The 25,014-nt window shown below is 36.8% G+C and overlaps 1 protein-coding gene across 4 annotated transcripts in view; it reads left to right on the top strand.

Moving 5' to 3' along the window:
• Window positions 1–25,014, top strand: part of AGAP1 (ArfGAP with GTPase domain, ankyrin repeat and PH domain 1) — a 372,362-nt gene that overhangs the window by 19,903 nt on the left and 327,445 nt on the right. For 2 of the 4 annotated variants that reach the window (XM_087919565.1, XM_087919563.1), the window contains exons 2-6: window positions 67–125; window positions 1,937–2,024; window positions 4,053–4,064; window positions 19,012–19,097; window positions 23,881–24,022. In XM_087919565.1, the coding sequence (XP_087775691.1) occupies window positions 67–125; window positions 1,937–2,024; window positions 4,053–4,064; window positions 19,012–19,097; window positions 23,881–24,022 (387 nt within the window). The remainder of the gene's footprint in view (window positions 1–66; window positions 126–1,936; window positions 2,025–4,052; window positions 4,065–19,011; window positions 19,098–23,880; window positions 24,023–25,014) is intronic. The other 2 variants (XM_026707846.2, XM_087919564.1) reach the window with 1 other exon arrangement.

Here is a 25,014-nt window from a genome sequence, read left to right as displayed (position 1 = left end):
ATAGTTACAGTAATGATAGTAACAGTTAAAATATTTTATAAAAATATATAATGTTCAATTTTACAGATGCTTTTGTAAATAGCCAGGAATGGACACTAAGTCGATCAGTGCCAGAACTAAAAGTGGTAAGTAATTTCTGAATGAGTGTACTTATTTTTTCATTTACATTTTATTTAATGGCTTTAAATATTTATTTAATGGCTTTAAATATTATTCAACATTTTTATAGAGAGAGAGCTGTGAGAAAACTTGCTGAGCTATTCCATGTCCTTAGATGTGCAATAAAAATTTTCCTTTAAATCAAATATACTTATGGAAATATTTATTTTGTCTTAAAGAATATTTATTAGCTATGTGCTCTTATTATTTGCTGTTTGCAGATTTCAGGCCTAATGTAGAGGAGATCTACCTCATGATGTTGACAGAATACTGAAATTTGGAAGTATTGTGTGTGTGTGTGTGTGTTTTCTGGTTTTGTGAGTTCTTTTCAGATTATTGTGCATATCAGAATTTCAAATTCTAGATCAATCCTTAATTCTGAGTGGTTCATCTTTCAAATAATATTTGGATTGGCTTGAGGGAAGAAAAAGGTTGATGTAAGCCTCCCATTTTAAATAAGTTCCTAATAGTTTCCAAAATGGAGGATTAGCTTGATAACCTGATCCAGATAATGTTTACCCTGCATATCCTTATTTTTCTATCAAAAAAGTGTTTTTATTTTTGAACATTTTGCTTAATTTAACAATAGGCCATGTGAAATATTAAAGCTTAGTTGTCAATGGGGATTTATTATATGGAAGAGCACTTTAAGAATGCTATTAAGCCAAATAATGTTGGATGAAATATATTAAGTGTCCATAGATTTGAGAACTCATTAATTTGAGGGTTGATTCGGGCTATACTTGAATAAATAAAATATTTCAGACATAAGTATTATTAACATACAAAAATAGAAATGAATAGTGGTAGTTTCATACAAAATATATTTAAGTGTAGAATGAATTTTGTTTAATGTAAGCTTTTAGGTAAATCGTTATTCTTCATTATCGTTCTTCAGCAGAGGTAGGTCACACTAGACTGGAATATTTGCTGAACACGCTAGAATGGATATTTCAAAGGCAAGGATAGAATTTCAAGAAAAATTAAAAATTATTTTTTTCATTTTAAATATTTTGCAAGACAAAAAAGGAACAGGAATACAAGATAGCATCTAAGAACGTGTATCTCATTCAATTCTAGTCTTCATAATCTCTTCCTATTAATAAATAACATAAATGTTTATAATCTTTCTGGAGCCAATAAAATATGATTTATTCCTCTGTGAATTCAGTATTCAGATTTTATTCAGCCCTAAAGTTGTTATAATACGTTTAAAATCCAAAGAACTCTGCCCCAACAAATTCTTCTCCTAAATTTAGGAATATATAGAAGAACCTAGCCTTGTTTACATGCATGTACACATTGTTCTACTAGTTTCCTTACTGCAGTGTGGTGCTTGTTTTTCTCAAAAACTGAAATATGACCTCCAGCTGCAAATATTTGCCCACTTCTATCTTAGGGGGAGCTTTTGCATTTGTAAGTTGTCTTAGATTCTGACTGTTGTGGTAGCCTTGAAATTTAGAGAAGGGAAACTAAACTGTGGAGGACTTTCTTGGAGCTAGTATCTGTATATGGATATTTGAAAAGACACCACTATTCTAAAGGCATTTAGATAGTGTCTGTAGCTGACTACATCTTGGTATACAACAAGTACTTGGTATAGTACTTGATATTTGTACTTGATTATAACTGATGCTCTTTATTTTTACCTTTTGGGCATAAATTGATATAAATATCTAGGAGTTTAATATTGTTATGTCACAGTGGATAGTTTCTATTTACTTCTGTTTGCAAATTCATTCAAGAATAAAAACTAACTCATATTTTTTCTCTGCAGGGAATTGTGGGGAATTTAGCTAGTGGTAAATCTGCTCTTGTACATCGTTATCTGACTGGGACCTATGTCCAGGAGGAATCACCAGAAGGTAAAATGACTGATAGCTTTACAAGCATGCTGTTCTTAAACCAGGGATGGACAAAGCTTCCAGACAAAACAAGTTCATGTAGATGAACAGAATCAAGATTTTAATTCCCTTCTGAAGAATTCCCTTCTGAGGAATTCCCTTTGGTAGGATGGTTCAAGACATTTAGAGGTTTCAAACCCATGCTACACACTGTTTTATTAAATTTTATTCAATACTAGTTGCTAAATTAGTTTAATAGTTTTTATTTTATTTAGTCTCTCCTTCCCCCAAAGAATGAAATAATGCTTCTGTTTTTCCCGAGTTTGGTGCTAAATCTGAGCAGTGCAATTTCAGTGGCCTTTAATTGTTAGGAGACTGTATTTAACCTGTTGATTTTGGTTTGTTCACCCTTGTTTTAACATTTACAGTGGGTGTTAACAATAGCCAAAAATAGGTAGTCCTCTAGTAACAACCATTCATTTAATGACCATTCCAAGTGCACCTCAAAAAGTGATATATAGCCTATTTTATAGCCTACACTTATGACCGTTGTAGCATCCCTATTGTGGCAAGGAGGGTCATAAAATGGGCTAAAACAACTGTTTTGCTTAGCAACATAAATTTTGGGCTTAATTGTGGTCGTAAATTGAGGTTGCCTGTATGAAATATTACCATACAAAATACAGATAGTCCTTGACTTACAACAGTTTCTTTAATGACCATTTGAATTTACAGCAGCATTGAGAAGAGTGACTGTTTTTCACACTTAGGACCATTTGCATGGTCACGTGATCAAAATTCAGACACTTGGCAGCTGACTCACAGTTATGATGGTTGCAGTGTCCCAGGGTCATATTTTTTTGCTACCCTTTGCTACCTTCTGGCAAACAAAGTCAATGGGGAAGCCACATTCACTTAACGACAGTGTTATTAACTTAACTGCAGTAATTCATTTAATAACTCTGGCAAAAAGTTGTAAGATGGGGCAAAACTCACTTATCTCACTTAGCAACAGAAATTTTGTTTCAGTTATGGTTGTAAGTCCCGAGCTACCTGTATACGTCCACAAAAACTGAACATGCATTTCCCATGATTATCTGTTTGTATTCTTAAAGAGATCAGACTAATAATACACTTTGTTTCATATAATGCATTTTGATATATAAGGTCAGATTTGAAGTGTGAAAACATTTAGAATTTTGAAAGCATCTCAGAGAGCTTCTCTCTAATAGTCTGTTTTTGGAGAGTGGGGCTTGATTATCCATAAAATGGTAGGTAGGTCCAGTTTGCAGGATAGAAGGCACACTTAGAAATAAAGCACTGAGTTTCAGCCACCAAAATGCCTAAAAGACGGCTTAAATGGGGCTTGGAGTTTTCCCTTAAATAGAAGTGATGGTTGAGGTTTTTGCTATATGATACTATTTTTTTCAATATTTATTTGTTTATTAGTCATTAATAGAAATAATTTTAAGAAAACGTCAGATGAATTAGTAAATCTGGCAAGTTCCATAAGAGATATCTAGAAATCCATTGATGTCTTCAGACATTACTTTTGCCTACCTCTCTCTCTATATATACCTATAAATTCTTCCAGCCAAAACCCCATGTCTAATTTTACTTGCAAATGTATTTGTAGTCATGTGAGCAGTAAATTCTTTGATGCAGAATTTTCCTCTAGTCATTTTATCAGTACCATTTATAATTATATTGCAAAATATAAGCACTATAATGTTATATATATTCCCTAATATTTGACATTATGAAACATTCAAAAATATATTTGCATGTAGCCCCTTCTCTTAGTTACATTAGGATTTCCAGTTAGGCTTCTGATTCTAAACTTTTAGATATACAGATGTATAATTGAATTTTTTTCAGTTAACGAATATAGGTTGGAGTAAGAACCATAATAACATTTATTTCAGGTGACAATAATTAAAATTAACATCTTGATTATTTGTATTTGTTCTCTTCTGAACCTTTAAATCCACCTGAGACACTGAATTTCTGGTTCCTTTTTTTCCTTACTGGCTGTTCCATTCTTTGCAGATATGGATGCAGGTAACTATATGTCCTCTTCATAGCAGCTCTTGTTTTGAAGACAGGAAGCAAAACTTTTAATTATTTCCCTTTGTGTGCCATTTTGTTTTCCATTTAATTTTAAGTCAAGAATACATTTCACTGTTGTCACATACTGTAGATCTCCTAACAATACTGTAGTTATGCGTAGATCATGTGTCTGTAGCAACATTTGTTGAAATTACCATTTTTAGAGTGCTCTTTTAGTTAGTTTGCTAACAATATTTGGGATAGCAACCAATAGCATTTCATTTTAATTTAGAGGCAATGTTTTATTCTGTCTAATCATGAAATCTCTTGAGAATGAAATCAGTGGGATGGGAGAAGAATACAAATGTTGAATAAAATTTAATGTTTATCAGTAGCTTCTGCTGTTTAAGGTTGCTGTTCCCGAAGCAGTTCACACATGTTTGAAATAATTTTGTTGATGTATTACATATTATTAGAACAGTTGTACATGGAAGAAAATGAAATACAAATAAAATTTACCACAAAAAAACTGAGACTAGGTCAACCAATATAGGTAGTCCTCTGTTAAAAATTGGAACCAATTGCCTTAGCTAAGTGATGCTACTTAAAGCATAACTAACATGACAACATTACCTTAGTATTCCCACACCGTTGGTTGTCATCATTAAACAAATCACTGCCATTTGTTAAGCAAGAACGTCATATGGTTGTCATTTGCATCTGCTGCTGGCTTCCCCATTGACTTTACCAGTGGGAAGTTTGCAAAGGTGATCATGTGAGACTGCAGTGTAATCACAAACTGAATGCTGAGTGCCTGGATTGCTGTCATATCACTGCAGGGACATTGCAGCAGCTAGAACTCCAAGAACTGATTAAGAGTACTACTTATTCAATATTGTCACAAATTTGAATAGTCGCTGAGTGAGTGAGGGATCATAATATGAGGACCATCTGTACATAAAGCTATATTGTAGGCCAGGGATGTCAAATTTGTGGCCTGTGGGCTGGATGCATCACGTGCTGGCCCCGCCCAGTTTAGTGAAGGGGGAAAAAGTCCTGATACGTCCCGTGATGCTGCTGTAGCGATGCACGTTTGACATCCCTGTTGTAGGCTGAATAAAATTGGTAAAATTGATTCCAGACTTATATTATGCAGCCTGCAATTTTCTATAGTATAATCCCTGACAAAATTGATCTTTATATCTATTTGGAAATACTTCTGTGTTAGAAATATGTTAGAAATATACAAATAACACCTAAATATTTCACATGACAGATAATCGTTGTAAGCCTTCAGATCCTTACGTTATCAGGTACACGGTGAAAAGTGAGGAAATGATTGATAGTGATGTAGTATAACTAGTTAGAACATATCAATTTGGTTGGACTTCCGGTTTGAGTTTCTTTGCTGACAGACCGAAACCACGATCATGCGCGGTTTTGATCCGTGCTTGCCAGCGGAGCACCCTGAGCCAACTGGCTTCGGGGCTAAGCCACCCTGTAGAGGTGGTGAAGAGAGGGGGGAGACTGCCAGCAGGGTTGAGGAGAGCTGCATCTCTCCTCCTCAGCTGGCCATCACTCCCTTTCCCAAAAGCGGTTGCAGCGGTGGTCAGAAATGACCACCTCAAAGAAGAGCTTGACCGGAAAAGAATGTGCAGGAGGAAAATAAGAAGAGAAAGTCTTTGTTGACCGGGTTAAACTGCAAAAGCAACAACGCAAAGTACCCTGGAATTTAAACTATAAAAAAAAACAACATTGTTCCCAAAGAAGATTTTGAAGTAGTGAAGGAGAGAGGGAGGGGAAAGGATTTGGTTTTGGTTTTTTCTCTTCCCTTCCATATACTGATAGCTAAGAGACTTAAGCAAGAAATTGAAAAAAAATCCACTTTGACATCAACAGGCATTTAAGCTGAAAATAAAATGTCAAAGGATAATAAAGATTTCTGGATACTTAAAAGCTTTGAAAAGCAGGAAAAGAGAGAAAAAGAATAAAAGGGCAGGATCTGGAAAAATGGAGGAGACTGCCTGGAACTAAAACCTCAACAAGATTCCTAAAAGATACATTTTAACTGAAACTTGGCAACAAAATAGTAGAACCTCAGGAAGAGAAAGTTGAAAAAAGAAGCAAGAAGAAACAGCTTGGGATTATTTGGATTACTTGGTGATCTCTGGATTTTTGGTTACTGCATTTAAATGACTAAATGGTTGTTTAAAAGTGTTTAAAATGGCACCACTTTTAGAAGAACTGAAAATGGAACTTAAAAAGTACAAAGAAGATGCATAAGAAGGGAGAGGTTCTTTTGGCTTCGTATTTCAACTCTTAGAAATGGAGATCTGGAACTATGAGAAACAACAAGAAACGCTTGCAGAACAAGAAGATTGGGACAAAGAAGAAGCCAGCTTTAATGATCAAGTAATTTTATGTGGGGGAGTGAAATGAAGAGAATGAAAAGTTTAAAATTTGAAAAAACAACCAAAAAAAGAAGAATAGTTTAAAAAATAAGTATAATATTAGAAAGCAACAGAAGAGGGGATTACAGAAGAGAGAATTAGAAGTAGAGAGACAAGGGGGTAAAAAGGGGAGGGAGAAGAAGAGAGGGAAGAAGGAAAGGAAAAGAAGTTATAAAGGACAGAAACAAGATATAGAGAAACAGGACAAAGGTATAAGAATTGAAAGTATAAGCCTGTTTAGAGATAATGGGTGAAAACTTAATTGTAAAAGGGATTCTGCAAAGGTACATAAGATAGTATTGTTATATTACAAATACAAATAATCTTTGAAAATATGCTTAAAGTGATGGATAAAATATTTATTGTAATCTAGTGGAATTCTTGTTAATAAACAATTGAAATAAAGTGCATGAGAGAACTAAATTAGGAAAGGATGGGAACATTTCAATTATTAATGATTTATAAATTATAAGTGAAGAGAAATATGGGAAAAAAAATTAATTATGGAAAGTTTATAAGTGTTCCCAAGGAAGTATGATATTTAATTGAAAAGAAATGTTAACGATGTTAAGATGTTAATGAATATTAATGATAGAATTGAATTGGAATGGAATGAGTGTTTTATTTACATACATATACATATACATATACACATACATACATACATACATACATATATATAATATTTTTTTAAGAATATAGTGTGTATTTTAAGAATGTACCAAGCAGAATTCGATTGGAAGTTATGTATTATATTGAACGTTATAATCTTACAAGGTATACATTGAAGCTTAAATAAGAGTTGAACGGATAAAATTAAAAGATATAAAGGTGTCATGCTCCAATTAGTAACTACAGGAGAAAATTTGTTTAATGAGAAAAAATAATATGAAATTGAAACAGGACAGACAAAAGTATAAATATAATGATTTGAATTGAGATGAGATAATCAAAATAAAGTTGAGAAAATTAAAAGGGGGGAAAAATTACGTAGAAAATGTAAAACAGTAATAAGATATGGAATAGAACACAAAAATGAGCATGAAATTGAGTTTGTGTCTGTATGAAGAAGTGTAACCCAGGACCATGCTATTTTCAAAAAAGATGTTTTATTTGTATTATGGTTTTTTTGTGAAAACCCAAATAAAATTTTTTTTTAAAAAAAAGAACATAAATTTGGTTTTGAATGTTCTGTGTTAAGGAAATGTAGGGGGAAGGAAATGTGGGGGGAAAGAGCTTTGCACCACCATAATTGCAAAGAATGATGTTTCATTTGCACTGGAAGTTATTCTGTAAGTTATTGCGACAGTGCAAAGCTGTTTACTGAAGCAATAATGTTTCTCAAATTGAAGGCAATTGTTTTGGCTGAAGCAGGACATAGAAAAAAAGATATATATTCTTTACCATAACAATAATACAATTGTTTCCATTTAACAGATTTACTCTATGTGGATTTGAGAAAGTATGTTTTCTATGTTTCATATCTTGAAAGGATATGATGAAGTGAATAGTCTTGAATTATGAATTTTGTGAATATGGAGTTAAATGTTGGATAGTAAATCAACAATTGAGACATTTATTTGTTCATATATGCATGCATTACAGTTATATCCTCCTGCAATCCAGATCAATTATAGGTGATTTATATGCAGTAATAGTAATCCTTTATCTCAGGCAGTGACCTGCAAAATTTGTATTCAATGTTAAAATTAAAAGCCATCCCATTATGCCAATAGTTTAAGCTGTCAACTGTCCAGTCCACCAATCGCTTCTGTTAATGTTGTTTGAGAAAACAACTAGCCATGCTCCATGTCCTTGGAAACTTCCAGAGACACCTCAGTTGCTTAGATATCATCCCCCCATCTTTGCAATCCATTCCTCCATTGCCTTTCTTTTTTGTCAAGCTGTGAGCGAAGGGGAAAATGTAGGTGAAAGGGTGAATCAGTCTTGACATGCTGACCTTCCAGAAGAAGGGTAAACCTGGAATAGGAGTAAACATATATACACATTATTATTTACAAACCAATTGCTGCTGCCTTCCCTATTGGGGCCATTGAGGATACTCAATGTGAAACTTCTTAATTAACATCTGAGGCAGCCAGCCATTCAGCATCTTTTAAAAAGTAGCCTTTCCACTGTACTATTATAATTTTTCCTTGCAATATCTGGAATCAAGAATCTTTTCAATCTCGTAATGCTCCTCTTCCTTTACTAGGATGGGGGGAGGAGATGGTTCTTTGACTAGCCTCAAACCAGAACCCTAAAAAGGTTTTAAAAGGCTGCAATGAAATACCGAATGAACTTCTTGGCAACTTCAACTCCACTATCACTGGATTTATTTATGATCTGGATCAGGGGTGGGGTGCTACTGGTTCTGCCTGCTCTATAGAACTGGTAGCTCTGAAGAGCAGCAGACACCCAACCAGTTCTGTGTTTGCAGCTGTTTGGCCCACCTGCCCGCCCGGACTCTTACCTATCCTTTATTTCCTGCTTTTTCAACTTCAGCTGCTTTGCCCAGCACAGCTGAGGTTGAAAAAGCAGGAAAAAAAGAGGCTTTTCAAATGCTGCACACCTGCGCGCAGTGTTTTTCAGCTGTTCGGGCGGCACAGCTTAAGGGTTTTTACACACGCGCGCGCAAAACGTAGTCACCGAACCGGTAGTAACACCGGTTTGAATCCCACCCCTGATCCGGATGATGTGATGACTTGGGGTAACACAGAGGTAACACAGGCAGCTGGCAGTTCAAACCGCCCCTTTATTTCTCCAAAATTCCCCAAACGCTCCCACATTTCTGGCAAGTCCCAGAGTAAAGTGATGACACACGCACACACCTCAAAGAGCCTCTGGCTGCAAATAGTCCAACCCAACGCTGTGAACACTATGGCTGTACAGCAAGAAATCCATCAGGGCAAAAAATCCAGGAAGCAAGAGAGAACGGCAAGTAATCCCGAAATCCTGAAAGAATGCAAGGAATCCAGGAAAGTTCAAATGTCGGCACTCAACACTCCAGGAATTCAGCATTTGTTCCCAACAAATGCCCCGCTCCACAGCATCTCCTTAAGTCTCAGTCCCCAGGTGTGCCTTGTAAAGAGGGGTGAGTAGTTGGCTCACTCTGCACTGTTTTTGCCTTCAGGAGGGGGTGGTTGTTGCTCATTGCCTGAGCTCTACCTCTCATGTTCACTGCTTAGCCTCTCTTGGTCATCCTGCTCCACTTCCTCCTTGCTTACAAGCTGTCCCGGTCCTGAAAATCCCTGGCCTGACTGGGTCTGCTCTTCCCCATTTTCCTCCAAAGTCAACAAAGCTGCCTCCTTGATCTCCATCAGCTCCTGTTCTAGCTCATTGTCCTCTGCAGATTCAGGCTCTGATGGGGGCATGACAGATTATTTGGAGAGGCGCTATGTATTTGGGACTTAACTTTTTGCAAAGTTGCCTTAGGTTTAGGTATTTGGTGGATGAATACACCTTATTTCCCACTCTAAACTCTTGCTGGGGGGCTCTCTTTCAAACTGTTTGCCCTTTTGACTTTCCCTAGCATTTAGTACCTCATGCATAGTGGGCAACGTGGCTTTTAAGATATCAACTAATGACTAATATATAATATAATGCACCACACACACACATACACACACACACATAAGAAACCATGGCTTAAAACTAGTGTCGCAAAAGAACTTTGGCTTCCTAGACCATGGTCTTCATTACCTAGTTGAAGGGCTACTGGCAGGGGATGGAATGCACCTCACAAGAACTGGAAGCAATATATTCAGAAAACAACTGGCTCATCTTATCAAAAGGGCTTTAAACTAAAATTGAGGGAGGAGGGCAATCTTCAAAACCTATAGAAGCTAATTCCAAGCAAAAACTACTCGATGACCAATCACATAAGCAGGAAGGAAGTAAAGAGAAAGAAGAAATAAAAAAGAAAAAATATACTGAAATAGAGAATGATGGAAAGGATGGAAATCCCAATTACAAAGTAGAAGATATAAGAAACATATCCAAGACTCATAAAGGACTTAAACGTCTATACACTAACGTTCAAAGTTTAGGGAACAAACAGTGTAAATATGAAGGCAGATATGATATAGTTGCCATTCTGCAGTTATGTTACCTAGAGATAAAAGGAGCTCTCGCATCAAAGCCGGGATGTCTGTGAACCCGCAAGTATGTATGAGGTCTTCTGCCTTAAGCAGAAGGTTGAACTATAAGACTTCCAAGGTACCTTCTAGCCTATGATTCTAAAGTCTCCAAGATAAGGGAATTCGCTTAAATTGTGTATGTGAGAGAAACAGAGACAGAGACAGGGACAGAGAAGATACAGCTTTTTGGAGGTGCATTTTGGAGAAATATCAAGAAAAACGCTAAAAGGGCAATAAATTTAGGATTAAATTCCAAATGAAATTGGGTCTTCAAGGTAAGGAGACTTGAAGAACTTTCAACTGCAGGTTTCTAAAAATCCTATTAAAATGAATGTCTAGAGTCAGCTCTTTAACTCATTAGTCCAGAGGGAGCAAAATAGATAGGGTCCCAGTGAGGGTTTTAGCTATTTAGCTCAGGAATAATAGAATAACAGAGTTGAAAGGGACTTGGGAGGTCTTCTAGTCAGACCCCCTGCCCAGGCAGGAAAACTGAGGATGTGTTGGGGAAGACAAGCTGGAACCTGAGCTGACAAGAGATTGGGGGACAGCTTCATTGGTCTCGGAGGAAAATGGGGAAGGGAAGGGCAAGTCAGGCCAGGGCATTTCAGGATTAGAAGAGCTTGTAGACAGGAACAGGGGCAGGATGAACATGAGAGACCGAGCTCAGGCGATGAGCAAGGACCATCCCCTCCTGATCCAAGAGCACAGGGAGTGGAGAGAAGGCAAAAACAGTGCAGACTGAGCAGGCTACTCAGGAGAAGAGTGCCCTGCCCAACTTCACAAGACACACCTAGGGAATGAGGCTTAAGGAGATGCTGTGGGGAGGGGCATTTGTTGGGAATAAATGCCGAGTTCCTGAAATGTTGAGTGCCAATGTTGAACTTTCCAACATCCTTGCATTCTTTCTGGACTAATTACCTGGATCCTTTGCTTCCTGAACTCCTTGCTTTGTCCTGCTGGATTTATTGCTGTGCAGCCTTGGTGTACACAGGTTTGGGCTGGGCTATTTGCAGCCAGAGGCTACTTGAAGTATGTGTGGGTATATGTATGAAGGCCCAGATTTCTGGGGGCAATATGCTGACAGGATAAACTGCCCAGAGAGTGCTGTAAGGTACTATGGGGTGGTATATAAGCCTAAGTACTATTGCTATTGCTGTTGCTATCTTTACTCTAAAGATGGGGAAATGGTTAGAGAAATTTTAAGATGTGTAAATCATCATTCATCCTAGTCTTTGTCTATCCACTGGAGGATGAAGGCCTCTTCTGCATGTTTCCAACCCATATGGTCTTGAGCTTTTGTCAGTTGGACTCACAATACTTGGTGATGTCATCGATCCATCTCGTTTTAGGTCTCTTTTGTGGACGTTTTTTATTGAGTGGAATCCATTCTATGCCTTGGTCCACCTGACATCATTTCTTCTTCCTATATGACCAGCCATTTCCATTTCAATTCTTTACTCTCTTGATGATACCATATGTAAACTTTTGTTTGTTCTCTAATCCAAGTACATGTCTTTCTACCTTGTATTATGATACCGAGCATGTGATACTGAGCATGTATCATTCCATGGCTCTTTGTACCACTCGTAGCTTTTGTATCAATTGTGAGGTTAGTGTCCATGTTTCACTGGCATATGTTAGAACAGGTAGCATACACTGATTGCAAATTTTTATCCTTGGGCATAGGGGGAGGTTGTTCCAACCACATTTAACATGCCGTTCAATTTCCTTTATTGTATCACTTTCCATTGATATCTGTTGACCAAGTTCTATGTAGTGGTCTACTATGTCTAGTTCTTCTCCACATATAATTTGTTTTCTTTCTTTGTTGAATTTATTAAACATGACCTGGCTCTTTTGGTTCTCCTCAAATGGTTCTCCTGCTTTGTGCAGTTCTTGTATGTGTCTTTGTAACTCTTCTGGGTCTTATGAGAAGAGAACAACATCATCTGAAAATCTTAAGTGATTTAAATAGGCACCATTGATTTTTGCTCCATCTTTTGCCCAATTTAGTTTGCAAAATACTTCTTCAAGGCAGAAGATAATATGAATATGAATAGTAATATGGCATCTACATGAAATTACTAGGGGAGGTCATCCAATGGCATGGGATTTGGTATCTGATGATACCCAATTATATATATCCATCTGTAGCAAAACGTGATGCTATGGCAATGCTGGCCAAGTGCCTGGAAGCTGTATGGGAAAAATCTAATTTAAGCTCAACTCTAACAAGGTGGAGGAGATAAAGGTTTTTGTTGTCCTCCCCAACCCAAATGCTATTTCAATTTCAACTCTGGATGCGGTGGTACTTGAATTGGTGCATAATTTGGGGGTCATCCTGGATTCAAGCTTCTGCCTGAGGAGCAGATGACAGCTGTGGCTGGGGGGTGGGGGGGCTTTGCACAGATTTGTCAAGTGTGCCAATTGTGCCCATTCCTGCACTGTGAAGCCTTGTTCACAGTCACTCATGCCTTGTCACCTCCAGTTTGGATTACTGCAATGCCCTCTTCATGGGGCTGTCCTTAAAGACCACCTGGAAACTTCAACTGGTACAGAATGCAGCAGCACACTCAGTATTGGGATGTGCCCATGTAACTCCCAGGCATAAGAAATCAGGAGGCAGGATAGAGTTCAAAAGCCCTATGAGTTTATGTCATGCTACCTATACACAAAAATCTGATCTGTTAATGATCAAGGTAAATTGGTGCCAGATAAAAGTGAAAAGACTTCAAGGGGACTGGATTTAGGTCTTTTATGAGGTCATAGCAATTCCAACCTGACGATGTGTTTATTCTGCCTTTGGACTCAACTTGGTCATCTGCAGTAACATCTTTTGCATGAGCTGACTGGCCTATTTCTTTCTAGGTTTAAAAGTCATTACCTTTAAAACCCTATAGGCCATAGGGCCAGATTATCTTCAGAAACACCTTTCCCTGAGCACATCTACCTGTCCTACTAGTTAGATGGGGTGGGCATGCTCCTAATTCCTTCCCCTAAATATTGTAATCTGATAGGAGCTAGAAAGTATTCCTTTTTTGTGGCAGGCCCTGCCCTGTGGAGCACTTTGAAGTTCATCTGGCCTCTATCTTCCTATCCTTTCAATAAAGTTTTGAGACCTGGCTTTTTCTCCCAAATGCTGAGATAAGAGACTATCTTGCTTAGAGCCAGATGTTAGTGTTTTTAATATTTAATGTACTTAGTTTTATTATGTTTTTATGTTTTTACTATTGATTGGGAAGAGTAATCTTTGGAAGGATGGTGACAAACAAATTTAAATCACCATCATATCATCAACCTGTGACAATATCTGTAACAGCATCAAACATTCAGATCTGCCTTATCCCAGGTTCTTGGAAAGGACTCAGTAGATAGACAAAAATGCCAAATCCAGTTTGACTGGATGACTGTGCAACGAACCATAACAACAATAACAACAGGTCTACAAGATGGACAGAAAGGAGACATGGAAAGACAAAGCATTGCCTGGCCAGTAAAAACAGGAACAGGAAAACAAAGAATAAGACCTGGCAATGGTTAAGAAGAGAAAAAATGAAGAAAGAGACATGTGGCCTAATTCTGCGTGCACATGACCAAGTCTTAAGAATAAATGCATACAAAGCCAGAATTGAGAAAGCAATAATAGATAGCAAATGCTGCCTCTGCAAAGAAGCTGAAGAAACAGTGGGCCACTTAGCTGCTACAAGGTCACATAGACTGATTACAAACAACAGCATGACAAAGGAACAACAATGGTGCATGGAAAAATTGACAAGAAATACCATTTGCCTGCAAGCAAGAACTGTTTAAACATAAAATAGAGAAATTCATAGAAAATGAAGAAGCTTGCCAGACTTAACAATTGTCAATAAGAAAGACAAAAAAGTTTCGATAATGGATGTGGCAGTACCTGGAATAGCAGAATAGAAGAGGAGGAATGGAGAAGATAACAAAATACAAAATGCGATTAGAGATAGAATGACTGTGGCAAAGGAACACAAAGATAATACCAATAATAGTAGGCGCCTTAGGTGCAATTCCAAAACAACTGGAGCACCACTTGAACACAATTGGCATTGACAAATTATTCACCAATCAATTGAAAAAGATAGCTTTACCTGGACCAGCTTACATCCTGTGTCGATACCTTTAATATCCTCAGACATCCACATCTGCCTTTCCCAGGTCCTTGGGAAGGACTGGATGAGTAAATGCCAAATCCAGTTTAAACATCTGGCTGACTCTGTGACAAGCCATAATAATTGGGAACTGCCCATTGTTGGTTATAAGATGGGGGGGGGCTATATAAATGTTTTAAATTAAATTATATATTAGGACAGGGCTCTGGGATTTGGGGGTGGACAGTATGGTGTTTTGTTGGTTTTCTTTCTTCCTCCAGGTTCGTTCCAGTTAGTGTTCATGGAGGAAGGAGATCCAGCTAGCAGCTTCTCCTTTGCCAGGTGCCTCAGGGCTCTGTATTGTTTACTCTTCTATTTAACACCTATATGAAGCCCCTGGGTGAGGTCATCCAGCGGAGATGTCATCAGTATGCTGCTGCTGCTGCTGATGCCCTGCTTTATATCTTCACCATAGGCTGCCTGAGTGATGCTCAGGTTTAAAAACAACAGATGCCTGTGGATTCCCATGAAGAGTGCAAAACAGCATTCTATTTGCTTTCCCCCTTTCTATTCAAAGTACTCATAAAGCACATAGCAGGAGTAAATTCATTTCTGGCTATATTTTGCAGACATAATTAATAATTATGCTTATTTCCAAGGCATCTGCCAACAATATCAGCAAGATTTCCCCCCTTTTCTTCATCCATATTCTGGAATCTCAGGAAATATTCAGCCTTCTCCATTTCTAAAGCAATTATTGTTCCCTCTAACTCTTTGACTAGGTCAGTCTTTGGTTCATCTCATCCACCTTTTTCTCTGCTTCTAATTTCTCTTTTATTATCTTAATCTTTTGTCCATTTTTGACTACTATCTGCTGAAAATTCTCTATTTTTTCAACCATCTTTTGTATTTTTTTCTTCATCTCTCCCATCTTATTCTTTATCTCATGCTTTCTTGCCAATGACTCTTGTAGCGATTGAAACATTGACTACATCTCTATTTGAATTGTTGAATCAGACTATCTTATTGATCTTTGATTTGATGGCCCTGGATGCTGATGGTCCAGATGTATTTTCCCGCTAATTTTAGTTAGATTTTGAGTACTTGTCATTTTAAACTCTTATTAGTAAATTTAAAAAGGATAAACAACAATAATTCAAAATAATAACAAAATAATCCAAAATCCCCAGCTAGCTCCTCTTCCCATTTTTAAGATATTATCCAAAGAAATTCACCAAAAAGTCATTTTCTTTTTTCCCAATTGCCAGCCAACTTCACAGTTCTTTACTATTATAATCCAGAGTCAGTCTGTAAATTAATCCAAAGAGTTTCTTTAACAACAGCTGCTGTTTCTTCTTCTTTTGACAAATAATATTTGTAATCCAGAGGCCCACCAAATCCCCAGTGTTTTGTAAACCGCAGTGCCTTGCAAATCCAAGAATCCATTTAGTCTCAGAATAAATCCATGTTGTTCTCCAGCTTCAAACGGCTCAGCATATTTATAATCCACTAAGGTTCGGAGAGCTACAGTGTTCAAAAAGTTTCAAGATATTGGTTATAAGAATGTTTCCAAATGTCCAAAGTAAGCAATTTGCAGGTGTTCTTTGTAAGAGTAACAATTTTATCAGCAGTAGACCTTCAAGGTCAATTCACTTTTCACTTTCACTTCCTTGGTGTCTTTCCTCACCAGTAGATGTCACCCTTACTCTATTTCTCTGTTTCTATTTCAAGATCTTCTTTTCATTCTTTTTTTAAAAAAAGTTCCAAAGATCAGTTTCATTTTGAATGTATTCTAGTATTTTTTTAATCTCAGTTAAAGTTGCTAAAGCAATCAGTCCAGTTTTCTTTTAGCTTTAAAGTTTATTCTCTCAAGCAATTCTCTCTTTTCCGGATTTGCCAGCAGCTCACCGTTTTAATTGCTGTTATCCTTGAGGAGTGAGAGAAAACTCCACCTTCTCCTCTCTTGACTTTGACTTTCACTAAAAGTTGTTTCAGGGGTAAATTCCTCAACAGAAGTTGGAAAAATGTCATCCAGTTCAGCTATACTGTTCTTAAATTGTCTCTTCTTTGCTTCTTCAGTTGAGCTGTCACAGCCTCCGTCTAGTCTTAATGGCCATCTTTTTCTCCCGCTGGTTTCAAAGGCTTCTCCAGATAAAAAGAGATTGCAGTCTCCTTGTGATCAACAGAGTTTCCCTTCTATCTTCATCACCCCTCCGAGATGACTTTGGCCCCTTAGGGCCTCCTGGAAGGCAGAATTTGGCAGATTTCACAGAGCCCTGTGAAAACCACACTGTTTCGTCGCGACATCAGCTCTGCCTCTTTTGAGCATGTGTGGAGATTATGATAGAAGTTTAACTTACATTAAACTAATTCTATCCCTCCCTTCTCTTCCTACTTTTAATGTTAAAAATTGACTTAGGCAAGTTTTCTTTTTTCTCACTTAGACAACAGATAGCTGGCCTGTTTCTAGCTAGTGATCCTTGGAATGCTTCCTGGACTTTGAACTACGCAAAAACTATTGACCATAGAATGGTTCAAATATTACAGAGTTCATTTTTGGGTTACTAACTCTGAACTTTTTTCAACCATCAGCAGAGATGTCTAATAATTTGCAATATTGGATCTCCCAGGAAGACGTAGAAATGAACCCAGAAAAAGTATGCGCAGTCCTGGGGTGGAAGGCTCCCTGCACAAGGAAGCAACTGCAAAGCTTCCTCAGATTCGCAAACTTCTATAGGGAATTCATCCTTGCTTTTGCCCAGATTGCATTGCTGATTATGAACCTGTTAAAGACAAAATGGGGCTCCAAGCTCAAACCCTGTCAACCTCTTAAGTGGACCCTAGTTCTTCAATGAAGTCAAGATACCAGAACTTCAAGTCATTTTGTCTGTGTGAAGACACTCCATTTGGTGAAGCTGCAATTTTGGGGGATATGCATGAAAAAGGATATTGAACATTTCATGACTGGTTGCCCAGTGTGCGCTTCAGTGAAAAGGCACCTAGGGAAACCCCCAGGTCTGTTGCAACCTAGCGGGAGTCCATGAGAGTTCTTTTATCAGGGAGCCTGACCTTGGGATGCTAGTACAAACTGGATCCAGCTACTTTGATCTTTATCACCTATCATTGCCCCCTTCTGATTTCCCATCACATACACACGCAGCTTTATTGTCCCTCCAGCCTTCCCCCTCCCATCCTTTGATGGCAGGAGGCCTGTGAGGCACCAAGCCAAACCAGACAGAACTGATATTCCTATCCCAGTCCAAGAGCACAATGAAAGCATTATATTGACACTCTTTAACCCTCACTGTGTTCAAAATATGCAAGCTGCATTGATTTCCAAGAATGGAAATTCTTTCATTTTGGCAAAAATTAAACCCAAAATTAAACAATGAGATTAAATAAGTCAAATGGGCTAATCCACTTGTGAGCTGAATTTAATTTGATGTCCCTCCACTTCAATATGTGAAGGACAGCGTATATTGTTCTAATTGGATTAAGAGAATAAGTGAGCTATTTGACAGATCTTACCTGTTGAACATAGACTCTATTAATTTTAAGTATTTTTTGAGGTATTGAGTTTACTGATTATTTGGGACTATAAACATAATCACTAATGAATTGAATTGTCATATGCTTCACTAGCTGAAGCTTTCACATTGTTTATAATATTATTAACAAATAGCACAAAAAACTAAATAGGAAACTGCTTAGTGCATGATCTACTGAAACACATTTGTTTTTCTGCAGAAATAGTTGTAATTCATGGAGCATTAAAATTGGCCGTAAGCCTTCTGAGTCCTCAAGTTTACTTGTCATTCTACTGACAAAAGATGAATCTTGAAGGGCTTGTAGGATTTAAGTTCCATTGTATTAGCTCTGATTTGACCCATTATAATTTTATAATGATCTGGTGACAGAAAAAAAAAGAGAAGAAACCATTTCTATAATGCATATTTTGCTTTATAAAATTAGACTTTTAAAAATAAAATTAGAAGCTATTGCTTTAAACTAATTTTTACCATTTATCAAATATTTGGATCCAAATGTAAAGTTAATTTTTGTCAAGTAGTTAAGACAAAAATAGGAAGTAGGTTGACCTACAAAAGTATATATGATTTTTCTACTTTGTCTTTTTTATAGCATTCACTAGAAACCTTAAAATTTTAATTACTATAGCATTTTTCAAGCACTCAGAGCAATTTTTATTTCAGGTAAAACCTTGATTTCTCTAATCGATTGTTTTCTATGACAGGTGGAAGATTCAAGAAAGAGATAGTAATTGATGGACAGAGTTATCTATTGTTAATTAGAGATGAAGGAGGTCCTCCTGAAGCACAGGTATGTATTACGCTTAATTATTGTAGTAATCTGAAATCTGGAGATGAATGGGTAACATTTGCAACAGAAATTAATGAAGGAAATGGTTTCAACAGACTTCCTTTTCAGCACCACACCTGTATCATCTATTCAGAACAAATTATAAAAAAAGTGGAAAGGAGGAATTGAAAACAAAATGAAAATCTCCTTTTCCCTACACTAGTCCTAGAGACTTAATTAGAGGCATGGAGGTACTACCAAAAGACTGGAAAAGAACTAATGTAGTCCCCTGTCTTCCAAAAAAAGAGGGTAAAGCAGATCTAGGAAACCAGAGACCAACCAGCCTGACATCAATATTTGGAAATATCCTGGAAAAGAATATCAAGCAGTGTATTTATGAGCATCTAGAAACAAGCAAGGTGATTATCAGAAGCAAACATGGGTTTGTTAAAACAGGTCATGCTAGACAGAACAGAATAATAGAGTTGGAAGGGACCTTGTAGGCCATTTAGTTCAACCCTCTGATCAAGCAGGAGACCCTATACCAATTTGGACAATACAGACAGCTTTAATATTTAAAAAAAGGAACAAGACAAGAATGCCCACTATCTTATATTGACTTTGGAAGTTTTGAACAGGAATATCAGACAAAATTCAGAAATCAAGGGAAGAGAGGAAAAATATAAACTACAAGTGTTTGCAGATGATTTGATATTTATTGTAGAAGAACCATTAGACATAATTCCGAAACTATTAACAGAAATAGAGGAGTTTGGAGAAGGACTGAAAATAAACAGAGAGAAAAACTAAAGTTATAGTTAACCCTTATACAAAAACAAAAAGAAAATATGTCAGAAAAGGTAGACTTTCAAATAGTTAAGAAAGTTAAATATTTGGGAATATACTTAGCAGCAAGATGTGCAAGGATAAAAGAAAGCAATTATATATAAAACTACTTAAGCAAATAAAATTAGATTTGGAAAAATGGAAAAACCTACCTTTATGTTAGGAAGGATTTTTACAATAAAAATGAATATTCTACCAAAATTCCTTTCCCTGTTCCAAACAATACCTATAAAAATTGAAAAGAAATTCTTTGATGATTTGAACAAATTGACACTAAAATTTATTTGGCAAGGAAAAAAAAGCAAAAATAAAATTGAAAAAGCTACAAGAATCTGAAAAAATGGAGGGTTTGGACTACCAGATTATCAAGCATGTGTGATCAAGCATGGTTAAAAGAATGGATAACCCTCAGATGCAAAAGACTGTTATACTTAGAAGGACATGATTTGGAATTAGGATGGCATGCCTTCCTATGGTGTGAGAAGAATATAACCCAGATACTTTCAAAATCACTATATAAGAAACTCACTAATATCGATATAGGAAAAAGTAAAATGTAAAATATACTTGAAAATTCCAGAATGGATCTCAACGATGGAAGCCTTTACATACCCAAATCTGGTGAACTTTACAAAAATAGTGACATATAAAGACATTTTGGATACTGAACGGAAATTAAAATCGAAGCAAGAGCTTGAAGAACAGGACATTATACTATCATGGTGGCAAATGCAATCTAGATATGATACAGATATGAAAAAGTATAGCTTTTATAAGGGACAAACACCTTTTGATAAGACTGTTGAACTCTGATGAAAAATTAATAAAGAAGGTATATAACTTTTTGCTAAATTTAAAAATGGAGGATGAACAAATAAAAGAGACAATGGTACAATGAGAAAAAACTTTAGCTATAACATAGAATGAGAGAAATGGCAAAATTTATGGGAAAGGAACTATAGATTAACAATGGCAACTTCTTAGAAAGAACTTTTATATAAAATATTTTATCTTCATACAATATTGGAAAGATGAAGAAACATCAGAAGATGAAGAGATAATTTAGAAGATACTAGATTGTGCAGAAAAGGATAGACTGACATTGAAAATAGAACAGAAAGAAGACACAGAATATTATCAAACTTGGAACTTATTTTTCCAGTGGTTGGAAAAAAGGGATGGAAAGTAAGAATGGAATCTGTATTGTTAAGCAAATTAAATACCCAGACAACATGATATTTATTAAGCACTAAGATATATAATTAATAGAAAATTTATTTTAAAAAAGAAGAGGTGATAGTACTTCTATACAGCACTAGTAAGGTCAGATTTAAAATACTGCATCCAATTCTAATCAGCATGATACAAAAAAAAAAAATGCTGAGGCCCTAGAAAGAGTGCAGAGAATAGCAACAAAGATGATAATGGATGTAGAATAAGGGTGTCAAACTCAATTTCATAGAGGGCTGCATCAGGGTTGTGTTTGACCTCGGAGGGCTGGTGGTGGTGTTCGGGGCGTGGCCAGGGGGCATAGGCAGAGTGGACATGACAGCACTTTGCCTCCTGCAGTACTCTGCCAGCCAAAACGGGACACGGTGGTTAATTACAAAATGTGGGCTTTGCTTTGTGACATCTAGATCCAGCGAGCAAGGGGTGTGAACTGCACAGAAAGTACACTTTTGTTTGGTTATTAAGAAACATCCCCAAAGTCAGATGTAGAGTAAATGTAGACTGACTTTTAGCTACACACCTTCCCAGCAAACAGCAAACTTTGAAGTTCCAGGTAAAGAGGATTCATTTTAGGATGAGTAACCACAGTTTGCATGTTGGAGGTTTCTAAAGGGATGCTTGGAAACTTTGAATTTTAAAGAACATTTGAGGGAGGAGTGCAGAATAGCCCTTCTCTGCCTGAGGTTCTAGAGACTCAGCACCAATCAAAATACTGTTTGTGAAGCAATTGATCAACACTGACAGGATAAGCCACTAGTATATAAAAATAAGAGCAAACTCCACTCCCTTTTAGTACTGATGATGTTACCTAGTTTGGTAATGAAACATCTGCAAGAAAACCATCGAGCTCAGAGAGCACCAAGGACCCCACAGTTCAACCCTGAGCTACAAATATTCTCTTCTATCGATAAACACTTTTGGGTTAGAGGGACTCAGAGCCTGTGTTATATGAGATGGCTCCCAGTGGACTTCATTCTACAGTTTGATATGATTTCTGTAAACAGGCAATATAAAATTATAATGGCTGAATCTTTGATCCTTCATACATAAAAAAAAAAATACAGAGCTAAGGGATAAACAAATAAAAAACAGATTTGAAAAAAGAAAAGGCTTAGGAAAGAAAAAGAATGAAAGTGTCAGAAAGAAAGAGGAAAAGAAGGAAAATTGAAAAATAATGACTTCCAACTTCCTTTGTTACAGATAAAAGTAAAAAATATACCAAACTCTTACTCTAACATTTGTCTACATTATTTCCACAATCCTATATATCTAATCATCAAAGCCCCAGATCAACTTTTAATTTCTCACAAAATGTCCAGTAATGGTTCATATGTCTAAAATCACTATTTGTTAAGGAAACCACAACTGATTTACATAATTGCATCAAACTCTAAATAAAACAGGAACGGAAAATCCTAAACTCTAGTGTAGACCCATGCTTCTCAACTTTGGCAGCTTTAAGGTGCATGGACTTCAATTCCCAGAATTCCGCAGGCAGCATGAAGTTCGCCCATCTTAAACTTGCCAAGACTGAAAAACGCTGATCTACAGATAGGAATTTTTCCATTCCTCTTTTCTGGTTCTTACTTACATTATGAGCAATCATAATACAAAATCCTCACACCCACTCCACCCCAGACTAATCATAATGCAAAATCCTCACCCCCATCACAGAGCAATCACAATTCCCTCACCAACCTGCTTTCCACATTCTCCTGCGTGAAGGGCAACAAAAGAAGACCATGTGACTACCAGTTTTTTAAAAAAGTGCAATCAGACCTTCCAATTTCTCGGGGAAAAAAAGATTTCGCAAAGTTAGAAGGTCTGATTGAATTTTTTTTTACTGGTAGTCCCACGGTCTTCTTTTGTTTCCCTAAATGCTGGAAATGGAGCAGAAAAGCAGGTTAGTGAGGGAATTGTGATTGCTGCAGGATTTTACAGGAGGCCATCCAGGCCAAAAATGGGCTGCCTGGGGGGGAGATGCACACGCCCCCCCCCATGCCCCATTTTTGCTATCAGAGGCATCCCAGGCCAGTCCTTTGCTATTTCCAGGCCGGCCCCATGGGCCTGATCTAAACACCCTGTGGGCCAGATCTAGTCCGTGGGCCTTGAGCTTGACACTCTTGGTGTAGAAGCTAAATTATACTGTACTAAGAACTGCTAAGGGAACTAGATATGTTTAGCCTAATGAAGAAAACTCTTTAGACATGTTAGCTGTCTTCCAATTTGAAGGGCTATCACAGGGAACAGAGGGTTAATTTATTCACCAAACACCTGAGCAAGGACAAAAAGCAACTTTGCATCAGAGAGAGATCCAACCTGGAACTTTCTTGACAGTGAGAACAGTTAGTCAGGGAACAACTTGTCTCCCAGAATAGTGGTTGCTTCAGTGCTGAAGATTTTCAAGAAAAGATTTGTCTGGAATGGAATACAGGCTACTGCAGCTTTGGATCGTCAAAAGTGCCTTCTATACCTGCATATATATATTCAGTTCATGGGAGGAGATCCTCAAAGCTGCCATGCTATGTTTCTAATGGTCATAGCGCCCCCATGTCTTAAGTAGTCAACTCAGAAAGTTGACTTTATAAAATTTGTATACTAGTGTGATTTGCTAACAAAATATTGATTGCAGGACAACCTGATACCCATTTAAATCTTAAAGTGTGTGACTTGATATTCAGATCAGATTTCCTCTATTTTAAGGATTTGTTTTAATTTTTTTCTACAGTTTGCCATGTGGGTGGATGCCGTTATCTTTGTCTTCAGCCTTGAGGATGAAATTAGCTTCCAGACAGTGTACCACTATTATAGCCGTATGGCAAATTATCGTAATGCTAATGAAATCCCAATGTTACTAGTCGGAACTCAGGGTAAGCAGTAATTCTTATGCCATATTTATTTCTTGAAAAACATTAATTTACTTGCTTCTTTTCTTTATGAAGCTGTATCTTAAGAACAGCATTCATCTTCTTATCGGTGTGTACCTATAAAGCTTTGGAAATCGTTCAAGAAATTCTTTAGAATATATGAAAATGCTTACACAGCTCCTCCTTCTGAATAGGCGAATAGACTTGCATGGCTCTTTTGAAAACCATTCCTGACTGTCTTCCCATGTGTGTATGTATAGTTGCTTTATATTGCAATTTTATATATCAATATATTTTCCTTTTCATATCACTAGCAAATCCATGAATTTCCCTTTGGCCAATATTTTGTAACCAAAATCATTCAATGATAAATGTCTGTTTTGGTGAATTTGCCATATGGGGTAGATGTATTTTATCCACCACAGGTTATTACTATGTCATTTGCTGGTTAATGACCAAACTAAAGGAACTTAAGTTTATATGACCTGAGAACTCATAAATATAACAGACAATTTGTATAATATACTATTATACTATATTAAATACAAATACACACACACACACATACACAGACTAGGCAACCCTTGACTCATTAGATCATCATATTTGGAGTTATATCTTTACTTAAACAGAACAACAGAATGATCACAGTTTGTCAAACAGGAGTAGGAGTAGGAGCAAACTGCCAGTGTTCTGTTGGCTTCCCCATTATATTTCCTTGTGGGAAACTTGCAGGGAGCAAAACATATTTTAAACAAAAACATGGCTTTTAAGGCAAAAATCTAACTTGGCAATTTTTCTGAAAATAGCACTCAATTTTTAAAAATCTAAAAATACTAAATGTTATATTATTGTTTAATTGGTCATATTTAAACGATTCTAAGATAATACATTTTTGCATATTTCTAATATTTTAGGTTATAGATATCCTTGCCCTAATGATGGTAATGATAATAGTAGTAGTAACCTGGGTTATTTGAGGAACTGCTTCTTGA

This window comes from Pseudonaja textilis, chromosome 1, assembly GCF_049901715.1.
Source record: "Pseudonaja textilis isolate UNSWEBS1 chromosome 1, rPseTex1.2, whole genome shotgun sequence".
Classification (NCBI taxonomy): domain Eukaryota; kingdom Metazoa; phylum Chordata; class Lepidosauria; order Squamata; family Elapidae; genus Pseudonaja; species Pseudonaja textilis.
Note: the sequence above shows the minus strand (reverse complement) of the source record. Positions and strands in the feature narration are given on the sequence as shown.